The sequence below is a fragment of the Peromyscus eremicus genome, chromosome 5 (assembly GCF_949786415.1).
Source record: "Peromyscus eremicus chromosome 5, PerEre_H2_v1, whole genome shotgun sequence".
In the NCBI taxonomy this organism is placed as follows: Eukaryota; Metazoa; Chordata; class Mammalia; order Rodentia; family Cricetidae; genus Peromyscus; species Peromyscus eremicus.
Window position 1 is genome coordinate 67290129 of NC_081420.1, and position 24901 is coordinate 67315029.

Genomic DNA, 24901 nt, shown 5'->3' on the forward strand with positions numbered 1-24901 from the left:
CTCCTTCCAAACCACTTATTTTGAACTTAACCATTTTTAAGTTCCAGCTCCAGTCTAGACCAATTAGTACTTTCATATCTTTAGTGTTGTTTAATGGTTCACTTTTATTTTATGATAGTACATGCCTCCATATTAAAAATTATTTTATTACTGCATCTCATTTCCTTTCCCAATTTTATATTGTGGGTTATTTTTATCAAGTAGCACTGGCCTTCTCTTTGAATTCTTTAAGGGAATTGCCATATATCTAGGGACTAAAGAAACATTTGGAGCATATTTCTGAGAATTTAGGAAACTAAAAGGATATAAACTCTGATTTCAAGTAGTACCAGGAACACTGAAGGACTTGAAGGAAGTCCTGTGTAGGCACACCATACTGTACTGGCTGGAAATCTTTAAGAAAAAGAGTCATTCAAATATTTAGAATAAAATAAAATATTGCCTGCAAAGAATCATTTCTAGTTCTCTTTAATAGAAAGAATAGGGATCAGATAAAAATGAGGTGTTATCTTTAGAATTTGGAAGACAGGACCTGCCAGTTCTTTTTCCCATTGTTACCAGAGTGTTTATTTTCTATTCATCTATAAGCTTTTCATGGTATGTAACTGCTGCAAATGTAATGACTGGAAACAATGCTCATTTACAAACTTGACTCTTTCATCCACTGGTCCAGCATCTACTGATTCAACTAAATGCAGATCAATAATATTTGAATCAAAATTTTATGCTTGCTCTAAAACTATATAGAGGTTGCCTTTATTCCCTAAACTCTGTGACTACTTACAGATTGTTTCTATTGTGTTTGTATTAGAATTACACATGACTCAAAGCATGTTGGAGGATGTATTCAGGTTTCAGGGAAATAACCATGCCATTTTATATTGGTGACTTGAACACTCAAAGATGTTGGAATGAGCAGGTGAGAAGTGAGGAAGGTATTCTGGAAACAGCTCACCTACACAGTAGGACAGCTCAGTCCCATAGTGCTAGACACCAGAAGCCCAGGGGGATGTGACTTGCATCTCAGCTTAGTGCCTCAAAAGTTCATAATCAAAATCTGTGTTGATATGAATTTCACCTTGAGACTTAAAATACAACTGCTTCTCGTTGTCTTCTTAGCATAACTGAGTTCCTTGAGGCTGCAAGACCAAGGCCCTTGTTTTATGTTTACTCTCTGTTTAGGGCTTCTTCACTCTTCCTGAGTCGTCTATATTCCTTCTCATGTAGCCTCTGGCTTTAATCCACAATGTAATCTCAAGACTTTATTTTTTTTTCTTCCTCTCATGTTTTTCTTTATGATGATAGAATACATATCACATAAAATTTAATAGCTGATGGTGCGAGTGAGTATATCAGTATACTCAACCTTTTGAGTTGAATTCCCAGCACTGTATAAAACCAGGCATGATTGTTCAGTTATAATCCTAGCACTAAGGTGGTAGAGGCAGGAGAATCACAAAGTCAAGGTCATCCTCAGCTACAGTCAGCCTGAGTTAAGTTATTCTTTGTCTCAAAAATAAATTATAGTCTTATACATCTTTATTGTGTTGTTAAGCAGTGTTAACTTATCCATAGTATTCCAGAACCATTACTACCACCCATCTCCAATACCCATCAAGCTCTCTGAAACTTTACCTATTACACAATAACTCTTCATTCTTTTTTCTTTCATCCACAGGCAACTACTATTCTATTGTCTCTCATAGAAGTTGCACTACTCGTAGCCCCTTATATAAATGAGCTGTATGGTATTTTTCTATTTCAACTGGCCTATTTCACATAAGATAATGGCCTGAAGCTTTATGTATATTGTATCATATGCCAGAACTTCCTCGTTAAAGAGTGTATAATAGCCTTTATGTATATTCAACCTTTTGTTTATTCATTCTTCTTTGTGTGAATACTTGAGTCATTCTTACCTTCAGGTCATTGTGAATAGAGCTTCTGTGAGAATTAGTGTACAAATAACTGTCCATGACATCTTTTGAATTCTTTCTAGTCTATAGCCCAAACTGGAATTACTTCTTCAGCTGTATTGATTCAAATTGTCCTCAATCTTTTAAGGACTTGCCATGCTTTTCCATAGGAGCTATGCCATTTTCCATCTCTTTTAATAGTAAGTGAGCATTAGATTTCTTTTAAAATATGTTTATTAGAGCATACTAATTGCACAAAATGGACTTCATTACAGTGTTTGCATCATTCAAGTAATGTACTTTGTTCATATCTGACTTTCTTTTAGCCTCTGTTATATTCCCTTTCTTCTTCCTCTGGCTTCCTCTGTCTTTCCTAGTGGCTCCCTTCAGCTTTCAGATTGCTTCTGCTGAGTTCAACCTGTAATATGTCTTTTCTGACTCTGATCTTTACTTCTATTCATTTTTTAGTAAATAACGTGATTTCTTTCCTTATTACTGCTAAATAATGGTTTATTGTATGAGGGGGGGCACATTTGTTTTATCCATTCATCTATTGATGTGACTTCATAACTTGGCTATTTAACAGTGATGTAAACAGCTTGGGTGGCAGGTATCTATGTTGTATGTCGACTTTAATCCTTCAGGTATGTACCTAGGACTGGTGTAGCAGGATCATTTGGTAGTTTTCATTTTCTTTCTTTCTTTCTTTCTTTCTTTCTTTCTTTCTTTCTTTTTTCTTTCTCTTTCTTTCTTTCTTTCTTTCTTTCTTTCTTTCTTTCTTTCTTTCTTTCTTTCTTTCTTTCTTTCTTTCTTTCTCTCTTTCTTTCTTAGCTCTTCGAGTCCTATCCAGGGCTCTTTTGCCTGTGACTACATTTGGAAAGGTTCCCTTGTGTGTTTTTCTAGTATGCTAAGGAGTTAAATCCCTTTGAGTTGTTCTTTATACTGGTGAGGAATGGGGGTCTAGTTTCAGTGTTGTATATGTAGTTAAACAGTTTCCTAATCACAATTGTTGAAGTTGTGTTTCTAAAAAGTTATTTGGGAACTTTGGCCGAGGATCCCATCTTAAAGCTATGCGGGCTTATTTCTGGGTCTTCTACTCTATTCCACAAGCTCATATGCCAGAACTGGAGCCAACATCATGCTGCTTTAGTTATTGTAGATCTGTTGGATAATTTAAAATCGGACATTGTAATAATCCTAGAATTTCATTGCTCAGGACTGCTTTTCAGGGTATTTTATACTCCAATATACATTTTAGTTTTGTTTATTTTGTCTCTATGAAAAATTTCATTTGTATTTTGTAGTGAGTATCCATTCTAGCCCAATAGCATTTTGATAGAGATTACACTGAATCTGTGGAACACTTTGGTAAATGACAATTTTAAAAAATTTTGATTCTACATAGTCATGGATATGGGAATGTGACTATTTTTGTGTTATCTTTAATTTTTCTCTTTGGTATTTTATAGTTTTCTATGTAGAGGCCTTTCATCACCATGGTTTGAATAGCTGTTCTGCTTTCTTTGAGGCTATTGTAAATGGGATTGTTTCCTTGATTTCTTTCTCAGCAGATTGATATGGGTAAACAAGGAAAACAACTGGCTTGTGTTTTTGACTTTGTATCATGGTGTAATCTTAATTTGTTTTTTTTCAAGCTGAAAGTCTTTCAGTGGTCTTTAGAGTCTTATAGGATCATTTTGTCTGAAAAGAGGGTCACATTTGACTTCTTCCTCACCTAATTTCTATTCCTTATTATTTTCTCTTGTCTTGTTGCTCTGGCTAAAGTATCAGTACTAAATTAAAATAGGAGCAGTAAGAGTAGATATCCTTGTCTTATTCCTGATTTTAAAACTCACAATGCCAATGGGTTGTGTGTGTGTGTGTGTGTGTGTGTGTGTGTGTGTGTGTATTCTTTAATCTGTTGAGGTGTGAGCCTTCCATCACCTAATTTTTCTTCAGGGCATTCATCATGAGAAAATTCTAACTTTTGCCAAATGTCTTTTCCATGTCTATTAAGATGGTTGTGTAATTTTTTGTGGTTTTATTTATATTTGTTAATTTATTTCTGTTTAATTTTCTTTATATCCCTGGACTAAAACCAATTTGATCATAGTATAGGACTTTTTTAGATGCTGTTAAATTGAACTTGAAAATAATTTGTGGAAGAACTTTACATCTATGTTTATCTCTCCTTTCTGTCTCTGTCTCTGTCTGTGTGTGTGTGTGTATGTGTGTGTGTATGTGTGTGTGTGTGTGTGTGTGTATGTGTACTTGTGTGTGTTTGTGTGTGTCCCCTTGCCCTTATCAAGTTTTAGCATCAGGATAATACTAGCTTTATTGAATATATTTGAAAATACCCCTTCCATTATTTAATGCAATAATTTTTTGAAAACTGACATTGGGCCTTTAAAGTCTGTCAGGTTCTGGGTTTTTTATTTTGGGAGACTTTCTTTTGTTTCATTAAATTCCATTTTCATATTTTAATAATTTCTTGTTTCTAGTTTAGTATATAATATAAGCCTAGGAATTTATCAATTTTCATTTCTTATTTTTGATAATTTTAAACATGTTTACAATTATGTTGATCTCCTTATTATCCCCCTTTATTCTTTTATTCTCTTCCTGCTGACTCCCTTCTCCTTAATTAGTTCCCTACTTTCATGTCAGTATGTGTATCTGTGTCTGTGTGGCTATCTGTGTAGGTCTGTGTGTCAGTGTGTGTTGTGCATGTGTATATGCAGCGAGCCACAGCTCCTATGAATTTACTATTGCAATATCCATATCATAATCCTAAAGATAGCATTTCATAACACTCCTCTCCCTGTCCTCTAGCTCTTACAGTGTTTTCACCTCCTTTCCCACAATGTTTCCTGGGCCCTGTAGGAGGTTGACATAGATACCCATTTAGCACCGAGTACTTGACAGTCACTTATTCTCAGATACTTGCCCATCCACGAGTCTCTGCATTAACTACTGTTGGCTGTAAAACTAATCTCATCTGACCAAGGCTAGAACAGCACTAGTCCATATATACAAATATAAATATTTAGAAGCAGAGTGACTACATGTCCATTTAGCAAAACATTAGTAATGGTAATAGATCCCCTCTAGGGCCTGTGTTGTACCTAGATATAGGCTTTTGGCTAGGTTTACAGTTCCAAGCATGTATTCCCTTCTTGTCTAGATTTTTGCAATATCCTTAATTTATAGGTTATATTATACATTTATAATTCATATATTCATTTATGGGATTAATATATAACAATATATGAAATATGTGTTCATAAATATAATTTATATTATATTTATTTAGCATATAAAATAAAATATATAGTTTTTAATGTAGATTTTGTTATACTACTAAAACATCTCACTTGTTTCTCCTCTCATTGAAAATTATAGCTGAATGTTGAAGAGATCTCTAATTTCATCATCTATAATTTTTTCTATATTTTTTCTCCTCCTTGCTTTCCTGCCTTCTTCCTGTTCTTTCAGTACTTATAAAGTAGAGACATTTATTCTCTTAAGGCTCTTGAGGCTCTTTCTATTCCCCCTGTGTGAGTGCTCGGTGCACAGCTGTAAGCTTGCTTCCTCACCCACTTCTCCAGATGTTTCCTTCCCCACCCACTTTCCCCCAAAGGCATTCTTCATTGTGTTTCTTAAGACTGCAGCACTTCTCTCTAGACAAACTTACTAGACATTTTATTGTTCTGGTGATGATCTATCCATCTCTCTATCACCTATCTGTTCATTTATCTATCTACTTATCTGTCATCTGTCCATCTATGTATCATCAACTATTTCCTGTCTATCTCTGCTAATGCTACCTTCTACAGTCCCCCTGTATAAAAGGTAGGGTTTTTTTTTAATTTTATGTATATTTTCCCTTTATGAATGTCTGTGTACCATGCACATGCTTAGTGCCAGCATAGGCCAGACAGAGTGTCTGATTCCCCACAACTGGAATTAGAAAAGGTTTTGAGCCATCATGTGGATGCTGGAAATGGAACTCAGATCCTCTTGAAGAGCTACAAATGCTCTTAATCACTGAGCCATCTCTCTAGCCATTATTATTTTCACCCTTTCTGTTACAGTTGTGGTCTTATTCCTTACATCTTTAGAGATATATCACATGTTCTCTATCAGTTTTTTTTCAAATGAATGCATAATGAATGATTGAGGAAATGAATGAAAGCATAGTAATTGTTATTTTGTCATAATTACCTACTCACTTATAAATTCTAGGTTCCTAATTGATAGACTATGAATATGTATAATATACTTAATATGCTATGTGTCAAGAATTGTGAATGTTACGGAATTTTTCCCTCTCTGTTAACTAACAACTTCGCATGCTGTAATTCCTGGTTATGGAATTTTTCCCTTTGTTAACTAACAACTTTATGTGCTGTAATTCCTTTGGATGCTGGTGGAAGAGGGCAATTCCTACCTGACACAGATGGCCTTGAAATTTAAGGACACGATGCTCAGAGTGACTGTTACGTCTGAGCTGGTCTTCCTTGCCCCTTTAAGTAGGGAACACAGAACTGCAGGGGGATATGGGATATGCATATGAAGTAGATTTGTATAGCAGTTGAAGATCCTATGCTTATGTAACCCATGTCTTTTACAATGAACTGCAAACTAACCTGTTTATTATTGAGTTTTGTGAAAACCTTGCCTTTCTTGTGTAGGATAGACATTTGCTCTGTGCAGACTGAAGCTGTTTGCTATTTACTTATCCTTACAAGAACAGTTTTGGACAAAGGGTAGCCAATGATTGGATCCCATCATAGGTGGGTGCCAAAGCACGAGAGATGCGTGGAGACTTCTCTATTAACAGAGTCTGTGTTAGATATATCACGGGATTCTTTTAAAAAATTATAGTTATAAGTTTTTTAATAAGATCATTTGTATTTTAAATTTATTTTCACTAATAAATAAACATACATTTATAGATATCAAAATATATGCATGATAATACAATGAATCATTATTGTTTAAAATGCAGTAATCTTGAAGCTCAAATGCTGTTTGGTTGTTTATGCATTGGCTTTACTTTAGAATGTTTAATTCTTTCTATTCATTTACACAGACTTCTTTTTTATTTCATAGTTCATTTGCAAATCTTTTCTCCCTCTTATATATTACATTTTAAATAGTTAATTAATATTAACTATTGATGAGGTCCAGAGCTCAATTATTTCAACCTTATCTTAACTTCAAGCATATAATGGCCTGAAAGCATGATAAAAGCTGAAATGAAATAATTACAGAAGTATTGAACATACTCTAAAAGTGGAGGGATACAGTATTAATGCACTTAAAATTTAAAATAATAACTGCCTGATCAAAGCTTGGTGTCAGTGAACATAATCCACCACTCTGGAATATTCAACTTTTATCCTTTGTGCAACTTTCAAGAAGCTCAGGAAAGCTAGAAGACTAGTGTGTGACTCTGTGTGTGTGTGTGTGTGTGTGTGTGTGTGTGTGTGTGTAAGGATGTGACTGTGTGTGTGAGACTGTGTGTGTGTGTGACAGTGAGTATGTGCCAGTGGGTGTGTGTGAGAGAGAGAGAGAGACTGTGTGTGAGACAATGTGTGTGTGTGTGTGTGTGTGTGTGTGTGTGTGTGTGTGTGTATGTGTGTGTGGTTATATTTATGTGTGTGGGACAGTGTGTGTGTGTGGTGTATATACATGTGTGTGTTGTATATACATGTGGTTGTGTACATACATGTATGCAGGTCGGAGATCATTGTCAGGTGTCTTTCTTGGCTAGTCTCTCTCTACCTTATATTTTTGTGACAGGGTCTCTCTCTCTGAACTCTATCTGTTGTTTTAGCTGTACTGGCTGACCAGGGCCTTACAGGGACCCACCATCTCCTCCATCCTCTTCCTAGCATTGAGGTTGCAGATGCTTACTTCCACTGTCATGTTTTAATGTAGGTGCTAAGAATCAAACTCAGGCACTTTACATGACAGGCACTTTGCTGAGCCGTCTCTGCAGTCCTTAGAAGAAAAAAAATCTTAAAAAAAGCATAGAATCAATCTTTTAGACTTACACTTATCTATGTTTATGTAACTTACAATCTAGCATGTTATAATTGTTAAAAACTGTTATTTTAATAATATTTTGTTAATTATTTGAATATATATATATATTTCTCACATTCACTATCTTTCCCCCCAATTCCTTCCAAATCTACTCCAACCTCCCTCCCCACCCAACTGTGTAAACACTCTCTACCTCTCTTAAAAACGTTGAGTCCAGTTTCTGTTGCCCATCTACTCTTGGATATGGGGCTTGCCCTGGAGTGGTGCCACTATACAAAAGGTCACACTGTTAAAGAAAACAGATTCTCCCTGTCCCAGAAGCTGTCAAATCGCCAACAGTTCTTCAGCTAGTGGTGTATTATTGTGTTAACCTTCCCCACTTCATAATGGGATTTTGTCTGACTATAGAGTGTGCACAGGTCTTGTGCATGCCGTCACAGTCACTATGAGCTCATATGTGCATCTGCCCTGTAGAGTCCAGACACACTGTTTTCTTAGAAGGACCTTCCACTTCTGGCTCTGACAATTTTTCTGTCCCCTCTTCCCTGAATATCCCTGAGCTTTAAGGGGCAGGTATGTGGTATAAACATCCCATGCAGGCTTAAGGACTCAGAAGACTTATTCTCTGCATGCTGACTAGTTGTAGGTCTCTGTGTTTGTTGACATCTATTGCCAGAAAGAGGAGAAAAGACTCTTGCTACATGCAGGCAGCATGTGCCCCCTTATCCCCTCACATGATTCAATTCAGAAAAGATTTTTAAAGTACAGAAATATTTCTGGTGTATTTCTTGGGGATTAAAGAAGATGGCAGGTGTTTCAAGATGTTTTCCACACAGACTCAATGGCTGTTGGCTCAGACATCTGTGATCTATAGTGGTAGCATTTGACGAGCATTAGATCCTAATTTTTATTATAAATGCATTTTATTTCATTTTTTATGTATATGTGTGTTTTTTTTTCCTGCAGGAATGTTTGTGTACTGCATGTTTGTCTGGTACTCAGGGATTCCAGGAGAGGATTAGATCCCCTGAAATTGGATTAAAGGACAGTTGTGAGCTACCATGTGGGTGCTAGGAATCAACCCAGGGTCCGCAGGAAGAGCAGCAAGTGCTCTTAACCCCTGAGCCACGACTCTAGTCCCAGATCCTAACTTCTAAAAACCATTGTTCACAAGCTCTGCCAACCATCTTTTAAACTCAGCATAAGTATATGCCTATATGACTTAAATGAAAGAATTTGTGTGTGTTCCACCTCGTTATACATTAGGGTATATGTAGCTAGAGTTTTCCTGCCTGGCCCACCTCAGGACAAATCTCTGTCACCCGCCAGTCCCACAGCCATTTAGACCCAACCAAGTAAACACAGAGACTTATATTGGTTAAAAACTGTATGGCCGTGGCAGGCTTTTTGCTAACTGTTCTTACAGCTTAAATTAATCCATTTCTATTAATCTATACCTTGCCACATGGCTCATGGCTTACCGGCATCTTCACATGCGGCTTGTCATGGTGGCGGCTGGCAGTGTCTCCCTCTCAGCCTTCCACTTCCCAGAATTCTTCTCCTTGTCCCGCCTATACTTCCTGCCTAGCCAATGGCCAATCAGTGATTTATTTACTGACCAATCAGCAACACACTTGACATACAGACCATCCCACAGCAGGTATATTTCCTCCTAAGTTTTTTTTTTTTTTTAAGTTTTGTGTGATGCCCAAATTATTCATTCAGAATTCTCTTTTTTCTATTTTGTGCTTATTCCTTTCATTGAATCCAAATGGGATCATTCAAACCACCAAAGATGTTCCAGATAGTGAATTCAAAAAGAGACAGGGTCTGAGGCTGGATATTTACTGTCAGAAGTGTTTTTGGATTCCATACCAGTTTGATTTCTTACTCAGCAAATGGCTGCAAAGCTGACAGTGATGAACCTATTTGTCAGCCCCACCACGTGTCTCCTAACACCTTCTCCCCAGAGGCAACGAATGTAATTATAATTAACATAATTAATATTGGCCACTCAGGTCATTTTTCTCACAATAATTAAAAGCCATTGTAGAGTCATTAGCTTTCTACCCATAGTCATAGAAAAGACAAGCGTAAGTTTCAGAAATTCTGTGTCAACAAGCATTCTGTTAAAAATGGAACTGCCCCTAGTATAAAGCTTCCTGCATGGGAACTCTGAGTGAATGGTGACTGCAATATTGTTTTTGCATACATTGATTAGAGTGGAGATAATTGAGGAAGTCAATAATGCTCCAGAAGCAGTGACAAATCCTTGAACCTCAATTATTCAAATGCACTAAGAGTATTACATTTCTCAATCAAAAATGGTTATGGCATGTATAATTGTTCATGGCTGTTCCAGTAAGGTGGAATAATGTAATTAATGGCTAGCTTGGAGACTAATTTCATTATTATATTTATAAGTAAGCTTTTTAAATGTGCATAAGAACCTGGGAATGAGGAATATTAGAAAAGCACATTTGAGTTTTAATAGCATTTTTCCTATTAAAATTGCTTTCTTTTAAAATTATTTTTCATTGAAACATAAAAATTATATATATTTATGTGGTGCCATTTCGTGTTTTAATACATATGTGCATTGAATGGTATTAAAGTAATTGAAATAATATCTCTCTCCTTAAATATTTTTATTTCTTGTGGAAAAGTATTCAAAACCCTTTTTTATCTTTTTGAACTGTGGAGCACAGTATCATGTTGCTTGATCAACACACTATGTAATAGCTTACCAAGGCTTCTTTCCTCATCCCACCCATGGCTTACTAAACAATGGCCAACCTTCACCCATCCCTTTCTTGTCTTCCATTTCTGGTAGCCATAGTCTTCTCTCAACTTCTGTGAAATCAACTGTTTGGGATTCTACACAGGAGCCAAGGGCATGAGATTTTTACTCTTCCTGCCTGCCTCATGATTTTTGGATCCTGGGAATAATGCTGCTAATGTTCCTGGAAAGTTAATTCCTTTTACTGAGTTTGTTGAAGGGGCCAACTCTAAGAGAACTAAAGGGTCATCTCAGTGGTGCTTCCAGCCCTACTGTCATTCACCACGTCTACAGCATCATGTTCCTTATTATCAGAAATTCAGGCTTCCTCTCTAGGTAGCTGTACAGGGTACACGTTATACAGTAACAACACAATGTGTTACCTCCTGTATTTCTGTAGCAAGAATTCTTGGATCTTTTTCTGAGGCGTGTTTATAGCAGGAATCAGAGCATTTGTTTCACAGGGATTAACATGACATCTACATATTTTGGAGCTTTTTGAGTCTATGTATATTTATATTGTATTTGTGTATTATATGGTTGAAATAGAGATAGATTTTAAAGTGCAAAGATTTAAACTTTCTTTTCATTTTATTCTTAGCTCATAGTTATTATTCTTTTTCAATTTTGAGTACCATTTAATTTTGCTTCACAGCAGTTCTAACTTTGAGAAATCATTATTCTAAGTATGAAATGCATTCTTCAAGATGCATATTTTTAGTTGTGTCTGCTAATTGAAATAAGGCTTTTATTTACTAAAGTACTCAGTATTTAAAGTCATTTTAGATGCCTTTACACATTCCACTGATTTTGGTAAGTGTTGAAGTGATATGCTGGTCAAATTTGGGGCAGGGAATTTAATAGAAAACAAATGTATTTTTGAAATTATATGTTTTAGAGAAACTATCAGCCATTAGATGTGACATGCATGTTCTTCCCGTACTTTAATAGTGTTTTCAAAATTGAAGACGCTGTCTTGCTAGCTTAAATACCCTAAGTAAAATTTGTAATTTCATTCACTTCATATGTTCATCCAAAGAATGTTTGCTTCTTCCTGCACACCTCTTACAATGGAGACACAACTCCTATGCCAGTGGTGAAGGATCTCTATGGATCAATCACAAATGGGAATCTTTTTCACTTGCTGCACATTATACTAAGTAAATTATGACCAGACCTTTTGGCTTATCTTTTTCCAATGTAATAAGCACAGTTTTTTTTTGTTTTTCAACTGTTACATACAAGTATATTCCATGTACAGTCTAATTTCATTGTACAACTTGACCATATGTGGCTTTAGTGAAGTTACATACGTTATCCTAAGCTCCCTTTCCTTCTTCACAAAGAAATGGTCTTCATCACCTGTGGCATAGGGCTAAAGTGTACAAAGTGTGCAGCAGCACAGAGTCTCTCGTGCAGGTATTAGTGATTATGAGCCCTGGTGCTACAGTCTTGCGGCTCATAGCTTCTATTCCTTCCCCAACCCCTTCTCTTTTCCTCTTGAAGGCTTTGTGAAAGTTAATGGACCACATCTCCTAGAAAAACCTTCTCTATTATACACAAACTGGGTGATGCACATAACAATATTTGAAATAGCAGCCCCTGTAAAAATCAGAAAGGAGATGAAGGAAGTATACAGGAAGTAGATCTGGGGCTTTTCCAGGATCAGTGTCTGGACAGTGACTGTTGTTCAAGATTTAATATGAAATGCTCTGTGGAAACAAACTCCCCACTGGTGTTGAAGGAGGGGAAATGACACATTACTAGAGCGAAGTAGCAAGTGTTAGCAATTCCTCAAGCAATGTGGCTGAGTAATGCTGTGTGTCAGAAAGAATGCTCGGAAGCAGTAATTTCTAAAATCTACCTCCTCTGTTTCTGGTATGCAAAACATGTCCTGCTTTCAGACCAGGAAAGAATCTTTTCCTTCTGTGACTCTTTGTACCTAGAGGAGCACTGTGAGGCCATAAGGACTCGAGTGCTCCCTTCCTAAAGGGGCTCTGTGGAAGCCATCTAAGAAAGCCTCATTTCTCTTCTCCAGTTGCTGATTGTGACTTTGAGGCGAACAGCTGTGGGTGGTTTGAGGCCAGTGGCGGTGACCATTTTGACTGGGTGTGGAGCTCCCAAAGCGGTCTTTCTGCTGACGTTGAGCAACAAGCCCCACCTGGAGATCACACTCATGGCACACCTCAAGGTAAAACTCTAGGGACACTTTACACACTTCTATCGACTGCTGGTTGGACCTCAGTGGAGGAAGACCGCAGCATGTAGGATGACACTGACATTCAGTTGTGTTGTCTGCAAGAAATGGTTTCTTTGTGGGTGATAGGATCAGAACTGATATATTTTTGCCTGCATAAACTGAAATTATCAATTAGCTATTGACATCGTTTAAATGTAGATGAATATACAAAGGGAAATTTTATTACCAGTATTGACTTTTTATTTTAAAAATTTTAAGTATTGACTTATTATTTTATTTAATTGGACATGAAACTTACTTGACATAGCATTAAGAGACAGATGAACTCTTCTTGACTCACAGGATCCAGTAGGTAAACTTAATGCTTTGTTTTTACATCCCTACAGGGCATTTCATGTTCATTTTGAAGAACAGCAGCAGCTTGTTTCAAACTGCTAAACTTCAGAGCCCAACGTTCAGCCAGACAGGGCCCGGGTGCACGCTGTCATTCTGGTAACTATTATATGATGGTAAATTATCCTAGCAGGATGATGGCTGCAGGCATATCCCTGCACTTGCTAGCTATTCAAGTTTTACTCATGGCTACACTTTATAGTGACTACTGCATTAAATTAAAATAATTTTAACTTCAGAGGATATTATCAGCATTGGTTATTTTATTTCTTAAGATGAAAGGAGGGCTTCCCTTCTACCACTGGAGTTTAATTTAATTAGGAGTCTTCCTGTGTTTTGCAAAAGGTTCCAGGGTTGTGAGAGCCTCCATTCCGTGTGCATCTCAGCAGATCAATTCTTGCAAATGGGCAGCTACAGTTACTGAAGGAAAGAAATATATCCATTACCATGATTCATAGTAATTTGTGTAAATGGAAGTTCAAGGTTGTATAAAGTTCAACTGTCTAGTCTATCCTATAATATTTTCATTTCTTACGTTGATTTTCTTTCAGGTTTTATAACTATGGACTGTCAGTGGGGGCAGCTGAGTTGCAGCTACATCTAGAAAATTCCAGGGATGCCACAGCCCTCTGGAGAGTGCTATATAACCAAGGCAACCAGTGGTCAGAGGCGACTGTCCAGCTTGGACGTCTCACTCAGCCCTTCTACCTGTCACTACAGAAAGTCAGTCTGGCAGTTTATAGTGGGGTCTCTGCTGTTGATGACATCCATTTTGAAAACTGTGCTCTTCCTCCTGCTGTTGAGAGTTGTGAAGAGCCAGATCACTTCTGGTGTAGACAGACGAAGGCTTGTGTGGGAAGGCATCAACTCTGTGACCTGGTTGATGATTGTGGAGATCGCACAGATGAGATTGACTGTGGTAAGTTGTTTGGGGTTGACTTTTTTCCCCAAGGGAAGGGCACTATGTTTTTTCTCTCACATAGTTTGGAAGTATTGTTCTTAATTAGTTCACTACTTTTTAGGCAATTAGCCAGTGACTCAAATATAATTGAAAAGTTGATGAATACTGTATGGTCAATTAATCAAATTAACCAAACATATTAGTCCTTTTCATTATTAAAGATTTTTCAGTTTATTTTTATTTGTGTTTCTATGTTATGTATGCAAGTGATTATGCATGCCATAGCGTATGTGTGTTGGTCAGAGCACAACTTTCATGCATGAGTTATCTCCTTCCACCATGTGGGTGCTGGGGATCAGACTCAAGTTGTCTGTCAGGCATCGTGGCAAATGCTGACAGCAACTGGCTGAGCTGTCTTGGCAGCCCCTTGCCATTCTTCAATAGATAGGTTTACTAACTAGCTCCTAGAGATACACTGGTAAAAATGAGTATAGAATTCTTGCTTTTTTGTGCTTCACAGTCTAACTGGAGAGATAGATGTTCAGCTATTTACTAATGAAATATATGATAGGGATTCTAACAGGAACTGTGAAGAAAAATATGGTGTGGCTTTATAGAGTAATAAAATTTGATTTTCTGCAGGTGATGATTTAGCCAAGATCTGAAATGTGGCAAGTGAAGCTTATGTCCAAAAGCCAAGAAGTAACAGACAGAGGCAATTTAGAATGTGTGAAGGGAGCACAAATCAGGGGTGGGATGTTGGGGAGGCCGAGGGCAGACGTCTTTGATGTGATCCACACTGAAGAAGCAGTTTTTATTTCAAAGATTTTTTAGAGTAGTGAGAGCACTGAAATTTGACATATGTAAATGTCACCATGGGTGCGATATAACTAGTGGACTCGAGAACAGATTTAGGGGATCATTAGGGAGCATTGCAGCAGCCCATTGGAGAACCACTGACTGAGAGGCTTGAGCCAGGGAGGAAGTCTAGAGGAAGGACCTGTGTGGGGTTCTTTTGTTTGTTTGTTTGTTTGTTTGTTTATTTCAGAGCAGATAGTTAAAAGCCAAGGCTTGGATTTTGTTTTTCTGCTTTCAAACTGCAAAAAGTTTATGGTATCTTGTGATGGTCTGGCCCCCAGTTTGCTGAACCTGGTTTCCACAGATCTGTGCTTGCATCTGCGAATGAAGTAGCCACCCACAGTATTACTTTGTTTACGAAAGTCTGTTACAAAAATGTTTCAGTCATTCTTGGTCTCCTATCTTGTCTCAAGATAATTTATAAATTTCAAGCTGATGTGTTGAATAAATCAGAAAACTCATTTGAAACCAAAGTGAAACCACGGAATGCTCAGTACCCGCATACGAAACATTTAGATAGGGATTTCTGTATAAGTTACTGTGGAAAGCTTTCTGTGCATATGATCTTTGATATCCATGTTCGTAAAAATGTATTAAAGTCCAAATGAACATCTAGCTCATGGAATTTACACAACGCTTATTTGAGTGGATAGAGTTAACATTGATTTTGACAGTGGTAATCATATGATATATAACTTGTTTTAAAATCTAATTTAGTCTTCTGCACATTTTGAAAGTTTTTTTTAGCTTTCTAAAATTCTCTAAATTGTTCTTCAAACATCCTGATATTAATAGAATTAAGCATGGTGTATTATAGTACAAATAAATGTAATCATATATCAAGTAATTCTTGCTTATTCGATGATACAGAGAAATAAATAGTGGCATCATTGGGACATTACCTTATTGAATATAGTATGCATTACACATCCCAACATTCAAATTGTGTTTCCTGCAGGGTGCTTGGAGATGTGGTCCTCCACTGAAGGGTGGAGCTCCCCATGCTCTCCTTGGGAATGGAGATTGACAAGTGTAAAAACTTGTTGGCTTTAGTGTCAGTTTTATGTTAAAAACTCAGCAATTTGACATCCCCCTTCTGCTTCCCAACTAAAGACTGACACCTGGGGAGTACCTGGAATGTCCCCAGTTCACATCACAGCTGGCTTGATTAGTCACGATTGAGGAGTCACCAGATGAAAACCCGTCTTTCTGCTGACATCTGCTCACTGGCTCCCTTCATTAGGTCTGAGCTTCTCTTCAGGGCTGTCCGTTCAGATGACTGGTTCTCACCCAGTTGCTCTGATTCACCTGCACTTCTATTTATTGCTCAGGGTGCTTGCTCACCTTTGGCACCAAGAGCCATCACTAAGATGAATAGTCAAATGACAGATGACATTTATATTTTAAATATTAACATATAAATGGAGCTAAAATGTGAAACTACCTGTAAACTCTAAATCTTATCTCCTCAGCCCAGTTTTCCCAAATGTGTATTTTTATCTCATTATTTTTCCCAAAGCAAATATCTGGCGTCAATAAAATCTTCATGTTTTTAAAAGTGAACATGCTTCAATACTACCCTAAAAAATAGACTTTGTTTGATTGATGAGGTCCTAGTCAATTATTTTTAAGTTTGACTGAATGATTTCAGAAGTTTAAAAGCCCAAGCCCCCTTTGTGTAAAGTAATGGGAATATTAATTAGTGCAGTTACTATGGAAATCAGTGGAGATTTGTCAACATATCCCCAAGTAGAGCTACCACATGATTCAGCTATACTGCTACTGGGCATATATACCTGAGGGGGTCCAAGATAGCAGATAATGGGCCTTTCTCTATATATCTGGCTATGTTTGTTCATGAGAACCAACTTAGGGAATCAGCCTTAATGCTCTTCAGTGGAATGAACGGACATCTTAAATCTTGTGAACATAGCCAATGCTGTATAGTCCAGGTGCAGAGAAGAACAAAATCCGCGCCATAGGCAGGAAAAGCGATAGAACAAGAGGTCACCGTGTTGAGTGAAATGAGCTAGACAGCATGACAAGTATGTCATGTCTTCTGCTGTGCGTGAAATCTAACAGAAAACAGACGGCATGGTTTAGAGAGGTGGCACAGTGGTTAAGAGCACTCACTGTTTTCACACAGGACCGGGGCTCAATTCCCCTGCACCCACATGACAGCTCACAGCTGTCTGTAACTCCAGTTACAGAGGATTCAATTCTTTTTCTAATCTGCAACAGGCTACTGCATGCATGTGATGCATATATGTACACTTAGGCCTACAATACACATAAGCCAATATTAAAAATAAATAATGGCACGTAGTGGAGATTATTAGAAAAGAGGAAGAAAATCAGGGAGAGGGCAATGCTCCTCGATTGCTGTGGTAAGGCACCATGACCAAGGCAACTTACATGAGAAATAGTTTATTGCGGGCTTTCAGTTTCAGATCAGAGTTCATGACCATCCTGATAGGGAGCATGGGAACAGACAGGTAGCCGTGGCATCAGAGTAGTATCTGAGAGCTTGCATGCTTACCTACAAGAAGGAGATTGAACAAGCTAACTGGGTTGGCATGAGTCTTTTGAAACCTCAAAGCCTCCCACACCTCCAGTGAGATACCTGCTCCAACAAGGCCATATATCCTAATCCTTCTCAAAGAGTTCCATCAACTAGGGACTAAGAATTCAGATATATGAGCCTATATTCTCATTTTCATTGAAACTACCGCATTCCACTCCATAACCCCCACAGGCTTGTGGTCATATTATAATATAGAATGCATTTAGTCCAACTTCAAAAGTCTTATAGTCTTTCACAGACCCAATGCAGTTTAAAAGTCCAAACTCTCTTCTGAGACTCAAGGCACCCTTTTAATTGTAACTAACCCCCTTTAAAAATAAAAAAAAAAACAAATTACATACCTCTAACCTACAATGTTCCAGAATACACATTACCATTCTAAAAGCAAGGAATGGGGTCATAATGAGGATATACTGGATCTAAGCAAGAATGAAACCCAGCAGGACAAACTCCAAATCCTGTAGTTCTATATCTGATGTCAGAGGGCTTAGATGGCTCTGCAATTCCACCTTTTTGACTATAACACACTTTTCTCTCTAGGGCTAGTTCTACTTATCTACAACTCTCCTGGGCTGACATTTTCTCGCTCTGGCACCTCTTACATCTTGGGGTCTTGAACCCAATCCAGGCTTCACTTTCACAGCTTTAGTCTCCAGGCCTCTGTTTAGGGACTCCCCTCCCCTATGCCTGGCCTCAGTAGCTTTCTTTAACTGCAGAAGAAGATTCCATAACACGTTTACTCCTATATCTTTCATAACTATAAAGCCAGAACTGCATGGCTAAGGCTGCCAAATTGGGCTGCCGGCTTGGGATTCAACCTGACCCCATCCCTGAATTACATTTGCATATGATTTCCTGTAATAGGACAGGCCCATAGGATCAATGAAGTTGGCTCAGACTAGTTGCAAAGGCATGCACATAGTGTACTCCTTAAGAGCCAACCTGGAGTCTGCCTAAAGGCCTAGCAACAGTCACTGTCAGAGTTTCTAGTTGATGTCAGAGTTCCTGATCATGCCCAGCCAATGAGGGATGACCACACAGACTGTGTGCTGGGAGGAGGGTATATAGGCCTTCCCTGTTATTGAATAAAGGAGTTCATTATTTGCCTTCAATGGACTCCCGGTGTCTGTGTTGTTGACACCGACACTGCGCCTTCTCACCCCCTACCCTGAAGGAGCCTTTAGGATCCAGGGACAATTTCTTTTGTTGCATAAACTTGCCTTTTTATGAGTTGGAATGTTGGCTGTATGGGGTTTTGTCCCCATTCCCTTTATTCCCTTTCATATATGGCTTCATTATCTCTTTCAGCATAGGCTTTGGCTCCAACATTATATTTCCTTAGGCTCTTTTTCTCCTCAAAATGTACATTTTGTATTTCTATTTGCCTTGCTTGCTCCTTTTTACTATAGATATGCATAAGCATGATTATTAACAACCACAAGGCAGAGTCAATATAGGCTATCTTAAAATCTCAGCCAACAAAATTAATCTCAAATTCTTCAATTTAGCTTCAGGCAGATTCTTAGGACAAGAGCAAAAAGCAGACCCATTGTTTACAAAATATCATAAGAATGATCTCTAGCTCAGTTGCTAATGTTGCTCCCCTTTGAAACTTCTTGAGTTGGGTCACTGTATTGCCTTCTAAGCTTTTACTGGGATGGCCCATTAATCTATGCTTACAGTGTTTAACAACTTTCCTAGTCCCCAAATCTTCCACATTCCTCCAAAACCCAGCATGGTCAGATCTGTCACAGCAATAGCCTATTCCTTGGTACCAACTTCTGCCTTAGCTGCTTTTCCATTGTTGTGATAAGACACCATGATCAAGCAACTTATAGAAGAAGGAGTTTATTCAGGACTTACTTTTAAGAGCATGAGAGTTTATTACCATATAGGAAAGATGATATATGATAAGGGGAAATATGAATGAGGAAGAACTGTAAGCCATTATAATTGGGACTGAGATGAAACAGTTTAGATTATGGGAATATGGGAATGTACCAAGTGGTTTTACATAGAGAAAGAAACGGTACTGTTGCCACTGGGGGATCATGATTTGGGCATGACTGAGTAGAGACATTTGGAGCTGTGTGAAAAGAAATGAAAAATACTCTCTTAGAGTGAGATTTGGGGAATCCCTCATCAGAACCCTCTTGAATACCTGGAAATGTGTGGGTTTTGTCTGATAGATGGGGATTTATTTGAGATTATTCATTTTGATGCAAACAACTTTTCCATGATACCTATGTGATCCTTAAATATTTAGAATTGTTAGAGAATAACAACTCCTAGCTCTATTAATTACTGAGGGCGTGTATTAAAAAATCCTAATGTAGTGCATGGGCTGATGGCTCAGAGGGGAGAGTGCTTACCTGAGGACCTGAGTTCAAATCCCAGAACCTACATTAAAAGCCATCAGTAACTATAGCAGTGAGATTGAGGGTGGGGGAGCAGAGATGGAACTCCTTGGTCAATCAATGTAGCACATCAGTGAGTGCCAGAAGAGCCTGAAGAGAAGGCTCAGAAGTTGAGTGCTTGCTGTACATGCATGAGAGTAAGAGTTTGGATCCCAGCTACATAACAATCCTGATGCTGGTGTGATCCCCTGCATATCAATAACTCCAGCATAGAAAGAACCAGAGAAAGGAGAATCACTGGGGCTTATTGGCTGCCAGCCTAGCCTACAGCGATAAGCCCACAGGTTTCATGTTCAGCCAGAAAGGCTGAATGCCAGTGAAGACACTGATGCCTTCCTCTGCCTTCCACATGCACATGAGGGATGAGTACCTTCATGCACACATGTGAACATTGAGCGCACACATATGCAACACACACACACACACACACAAACACACACACAATAATTAGGTGGAGGTTGATAGAATAGTGGATATCTGACAGCTATCTCGGGCCTCCACACTCACACATGTTCCCTTGTGATGCACGTGTGCATACAAAACAGGAATACATACAACATGTACACTAAACACAAGTGCACATACCAAAGTCAATATAAGAATCCCAATGCATGGTTTTAAAACTGTTTAGGCCAAATAAATCAACAATTTATATGTGACTTCTAAGCTTTAGTGGGTTTGTTTGTCTTTTAATATTCACTGGTTGGCACATTTAGTTAAGTTTGAAATGCACCCAGTCAAAAATGTGTTATAATGAAATAGCCATGATCATTTGCCTGAGGTTATGATAATAGTTGCAGTGGGGACTAAACCTAGGTCCTTGTGCATGCTAGACCAGAGCTCTACCTTTAAGCTTTATCACAAGCCCAGGGTTATATTATCAGAAATGAAGATGAATGAACATTAAAAATATTTAAAAGATAATGGTCTAAACATTTCATCTTCATGCCATGAAATATTATTTGATGTCTAGGATTTACTCTTTTCATAACTGTATTTTGTGTCACATTTTAAAACTATTACAGCTTTCCTTTTATGATCCAAGTATCAATGTGTGTTCTTAATCCCTCTTTTTTCCCCTACACTTCTTTGATATTGTTTAATGCCATTTTCAGCACCTGAACTCCAGTGTGACTTTGAAAATGGAATCTGTAACTGGGAACAAAGTTTGGAAGATGATTTCAATTGGACCAGGAACCAGGGTACTACTTCAACACTGAACACAGGCCCGATGAAGGATAACACACTGGGCACAGCCAAAGGCCATTACCTTTACATAGAAACATCAGGGCCACAGATTTTTCAAGACAAAGCTGTATTGCTCAGCCCGATCCTAAACGCCACTGAAGCAAATAGCTGCACCTTCCGCCTATACTACCACATGTTTGGAAAGCATATTTATCAGCTGGCTGTCTACCAGAGAATCTGGAGCAATTCCAGGGGACAGCTGCTGTGGCAGATATTTGGGGATCAAGGCAACAGATGGATAAGGAAACACCTCAGCATTTCCAGCAGACAGCCCTTTCAGGTAGGATAATGGGTTTCATAATATATATTTGAAATGCTTCCTACTGTCTAAGCAATGTGAAATATCACTGTAGTCTTGATTTAAAAGCCGGTGGAATTGGATCAAAGATACTTTGAAACACATTCATCACTTACTGGAGGGTGTGCTAAGGCTCTTTGAGTTGCTTTGCTCCAGGAATACCTCAGTAATGTATATTTAACATCTCAGATGAGTGCTTGACACGGGAAACAGCTGCAGGTCCCCCCAATGTTAAGTGCTTGTTCTACTGAAATTAAAACATCAGAAGAAAGAAGAGTTTGGCATAATCTGTGAGTTCTGCAGACTGCAAACTCATAAATACATGCTTTTGAATACATCATTTGACATTTTAACTTTTTATAGGTGAGCAGCTGAAAGCAAGGGAGAGTGTACTCTCTATTTTTACATTTTATTTATTTTTAACTGGAATGCATGCATTGCACATAGGTCTGGGCTTCATACAGGCAGTTTAAGTATGTAATATACTTTGACCATATTCATGCCTGTACCTTCTTGTTTCTCCTCCTTCATATTTAGTTTATCTTATGTATATAAAATCTGGAATTCATAAATGTGAGAATGCATGCAATATTTGACTTTTTCAGTCTGGCTTATTTCAATTAATATAATTATCACTAGTTGCATCAGTTTTCCTATGAATGACACAATTTATATTTTGTAGGACTGAAGAAAGTTGCATTATGTATATGCCATGTTTTTTGTTCATTCTGTTAATTAACTGACACCTAAACTGATGCCGTTACTTGGCTATCATGAATTGTACTATAGTAAACATGGATGAGCAGGTACCTCTATGGTGTGTTGACTTAGAGTCCTTTGGTTACCAGTCCTGTGGTTGTTCATTTGTGTCCTGTGATCTCTTGGTCCAGGAGTAGGACAGCTGGGATGGAATAGCCATAAAAAAACCAGATAACAAATGTGAGGATGTGGGAAAAGGGAATTCTTATACACTGCTGGTTAAAAAGTCATTTCATCTAGCCACTCTGGAAATCAGCATGAAGGAACCTACAGAACTCTAATCTGAAACTGTACTGGAAAGAGTACATGCTTTATTAAATAACACATGGCTTCTCTCAGGAAGAACTCAAGTTTGACTCCACATTGCCTTATTCCTGGTGGAATGGTTTTTTAATTCCAAGTCTGACATGTCCTCAAAAAGCCAAACTAGCAAGTTCAAATGCACATGTGTCTTTTACAAATTTGTAGAAGACTTTTTATAAGTTTTACATTTGCTTTTCTTATCAATTCCCTGAAGTTAAATCAGAGGACCCCCTTTTGGCAGTTCTGTAGATGTAAGGGAGAAAGTTTCTGAGAAATTGTCATCATTTTCCCTTGGTATAAAAGCTTGTAAGTAGCAGAAACAGGACTTAGACCAGCTAGGGTTTGTAAATCGTCGCCATTCCTCATCTCACCATACTTCATGAAGCCTGTAGCATGTAGGGGCTTTAGTATTCATTCCTTCTCCTGCTTGTCAGAGATCCATACATAAAGTACTATAAGAAACATCATATCCATCCATGACTCAAAGCTCTTTTTATTTTTTCATGTACCTAAATCATGTTAACTATTTCATAGACACAAACGTAGCTCCAGAGCAGCTAACAATCACAGATGCACATTGACTATGACTCTGGTGGTAAAGAGCATGTAGGGATTAGTAATTTGTCCAGAGACATACAAAGTGAAAGAATGAGATCTAATCTGCCATGGGTAGGGTGTTATATTTCTGTTCTTGCCACAAAGGCATGGTACAATGCAGTCATCGATATTAGATAATCAATTCTTAATGTCTAGCTAGGTCATTCGTAATTTAGACCAAACTCTTATTCAAGGCATTAACTCTTCTTGGGAAAGTTACTTACTAATTGGTTTCCATGAGAAAACAACTTCATAGAAAGGCAGCTTCACAGCCAGGTGAGCATGGAGCTTACTAAAGCACCCTTCGTTATGAAACCAAACATGAAAGTTGGGTATTGAAATTCACTGCAGATCACATAGAAAGAATTCTCCTTGATTTCAACCAGCCTATCATCTAATAAAAGAATTTCTAAATGAAAAGTTCTTTTAGACTTTTATTTTTAATGAAATACACCCAAGAAATGATAAAAGTGCATTATTTTGCATGATGTATTGATAGGTCAAGGTAGCTAAAGTGGAATCTAATATAATGGAGAAGGGAATTTTCTCCATTGCATAGCAGCTAGTCCCAGTTTCTCTTCTGAGAAACAGTGGAAGAATTGATGCTTTCATTAACTGTAATATCATAAGGAAAATTACCTAACTTAGTTCCCAGCTGATGGCAGGTTCTCATGAAGTATTTTCTTAAAAGAAAATTTCACAGACTTTTCTGGATCACTCACTTGAAATGAAACAAATAGGATAGGATTGGACTGTAGGTGTGGGAGTTCTTGTTTTGTTTGCCTGTGTCAGTTGGAATAAACAGAGCGCTATGTGTAGCATGGCCAGTGAAGACTCTACAAATCTTTACAGATAATTTATTGAAATTTTCATTTGAATTTTATTATGAGTAATTGCCACATAATTGACCATATATGTTGGACATTCCAATCAATATAACAATCAAGATAATGAACATATACCCCATGTCTCATAATTGCCTCCTGCCCTTCTATGAAACATCTTTCAGATCTCTTTTAGCATCTACCAACTATCAACTGCTTTCTGCGAATCTTAAATTTGTATATAAAGGGAATCAGAGTGCAAGAAATCTTCAATTGCCTGGCTCATTCAGTATAATTATTTTAAGATTTATTTTTGCATTGGCATATATCAATAATTCATTTGGATGAAGCACAATGTATGCATTAAATTGCTGATTGCAAGATGGACTATTATAAATAAATCTTATTTGAGAAGATGTGTACATGTGTTTATATAAACAATGAGTCATTTCCACAGGTAAATAACCTGGAGATGAATGGCTGATTTATCTGCATTTGAGAGATGTATGCTTATCATTTTAGGAGACTTACTTGGCTTTAAAGTTCACAAATTTTCATTCCTATCAAAAGTATATGGGTGTTCCAGGTCCAAGCCAATGCCTATTACATTATTAATCTTTTAAATTTAGCTCTTTTAAAGACATAGGAGCATCTAATTGTAGTTTTAACTGACATTGCTATTGCACGATGTTGAACACATTTTCATGAGATTAGTTGCCTAGTGAATATGTGTTTAGGATGTATTTTACAATCCTTTGTAAAATTTTTAA

At 37.6% G+C, this 24901-nt stretch overlaps 1 protein-coding gene across 1 annotated transcript in view; it reads left to right on the forward strand.

Annotated features, from left to right (window-relative positions):
* Positions 1–24901, forward strand: part of Malrd1 (MAM and LDL receptor class A domain containing 1) — a 609872-nt gene that overhangs the window by 128300 nt on the left and 456671 nt on the right. Inside the window, exons 14-17 of the mRNA XM_059263620.1 lie at positions 12788–12940; positions 13336–13441; positions 13894–14261; positions 21218–21630. Coding sequence (XP_059119603.1) covers positions 12788–12940; positions 13336–13441; positions 13894–14261; positions 21218–21630 — 1040 coding nt within the window. The remainder of the gene's footprint in view (positions 1–12787; positions 12941–13335; positions 13442–13893; positions 14262–21217; positions 21631–24901) is intronic.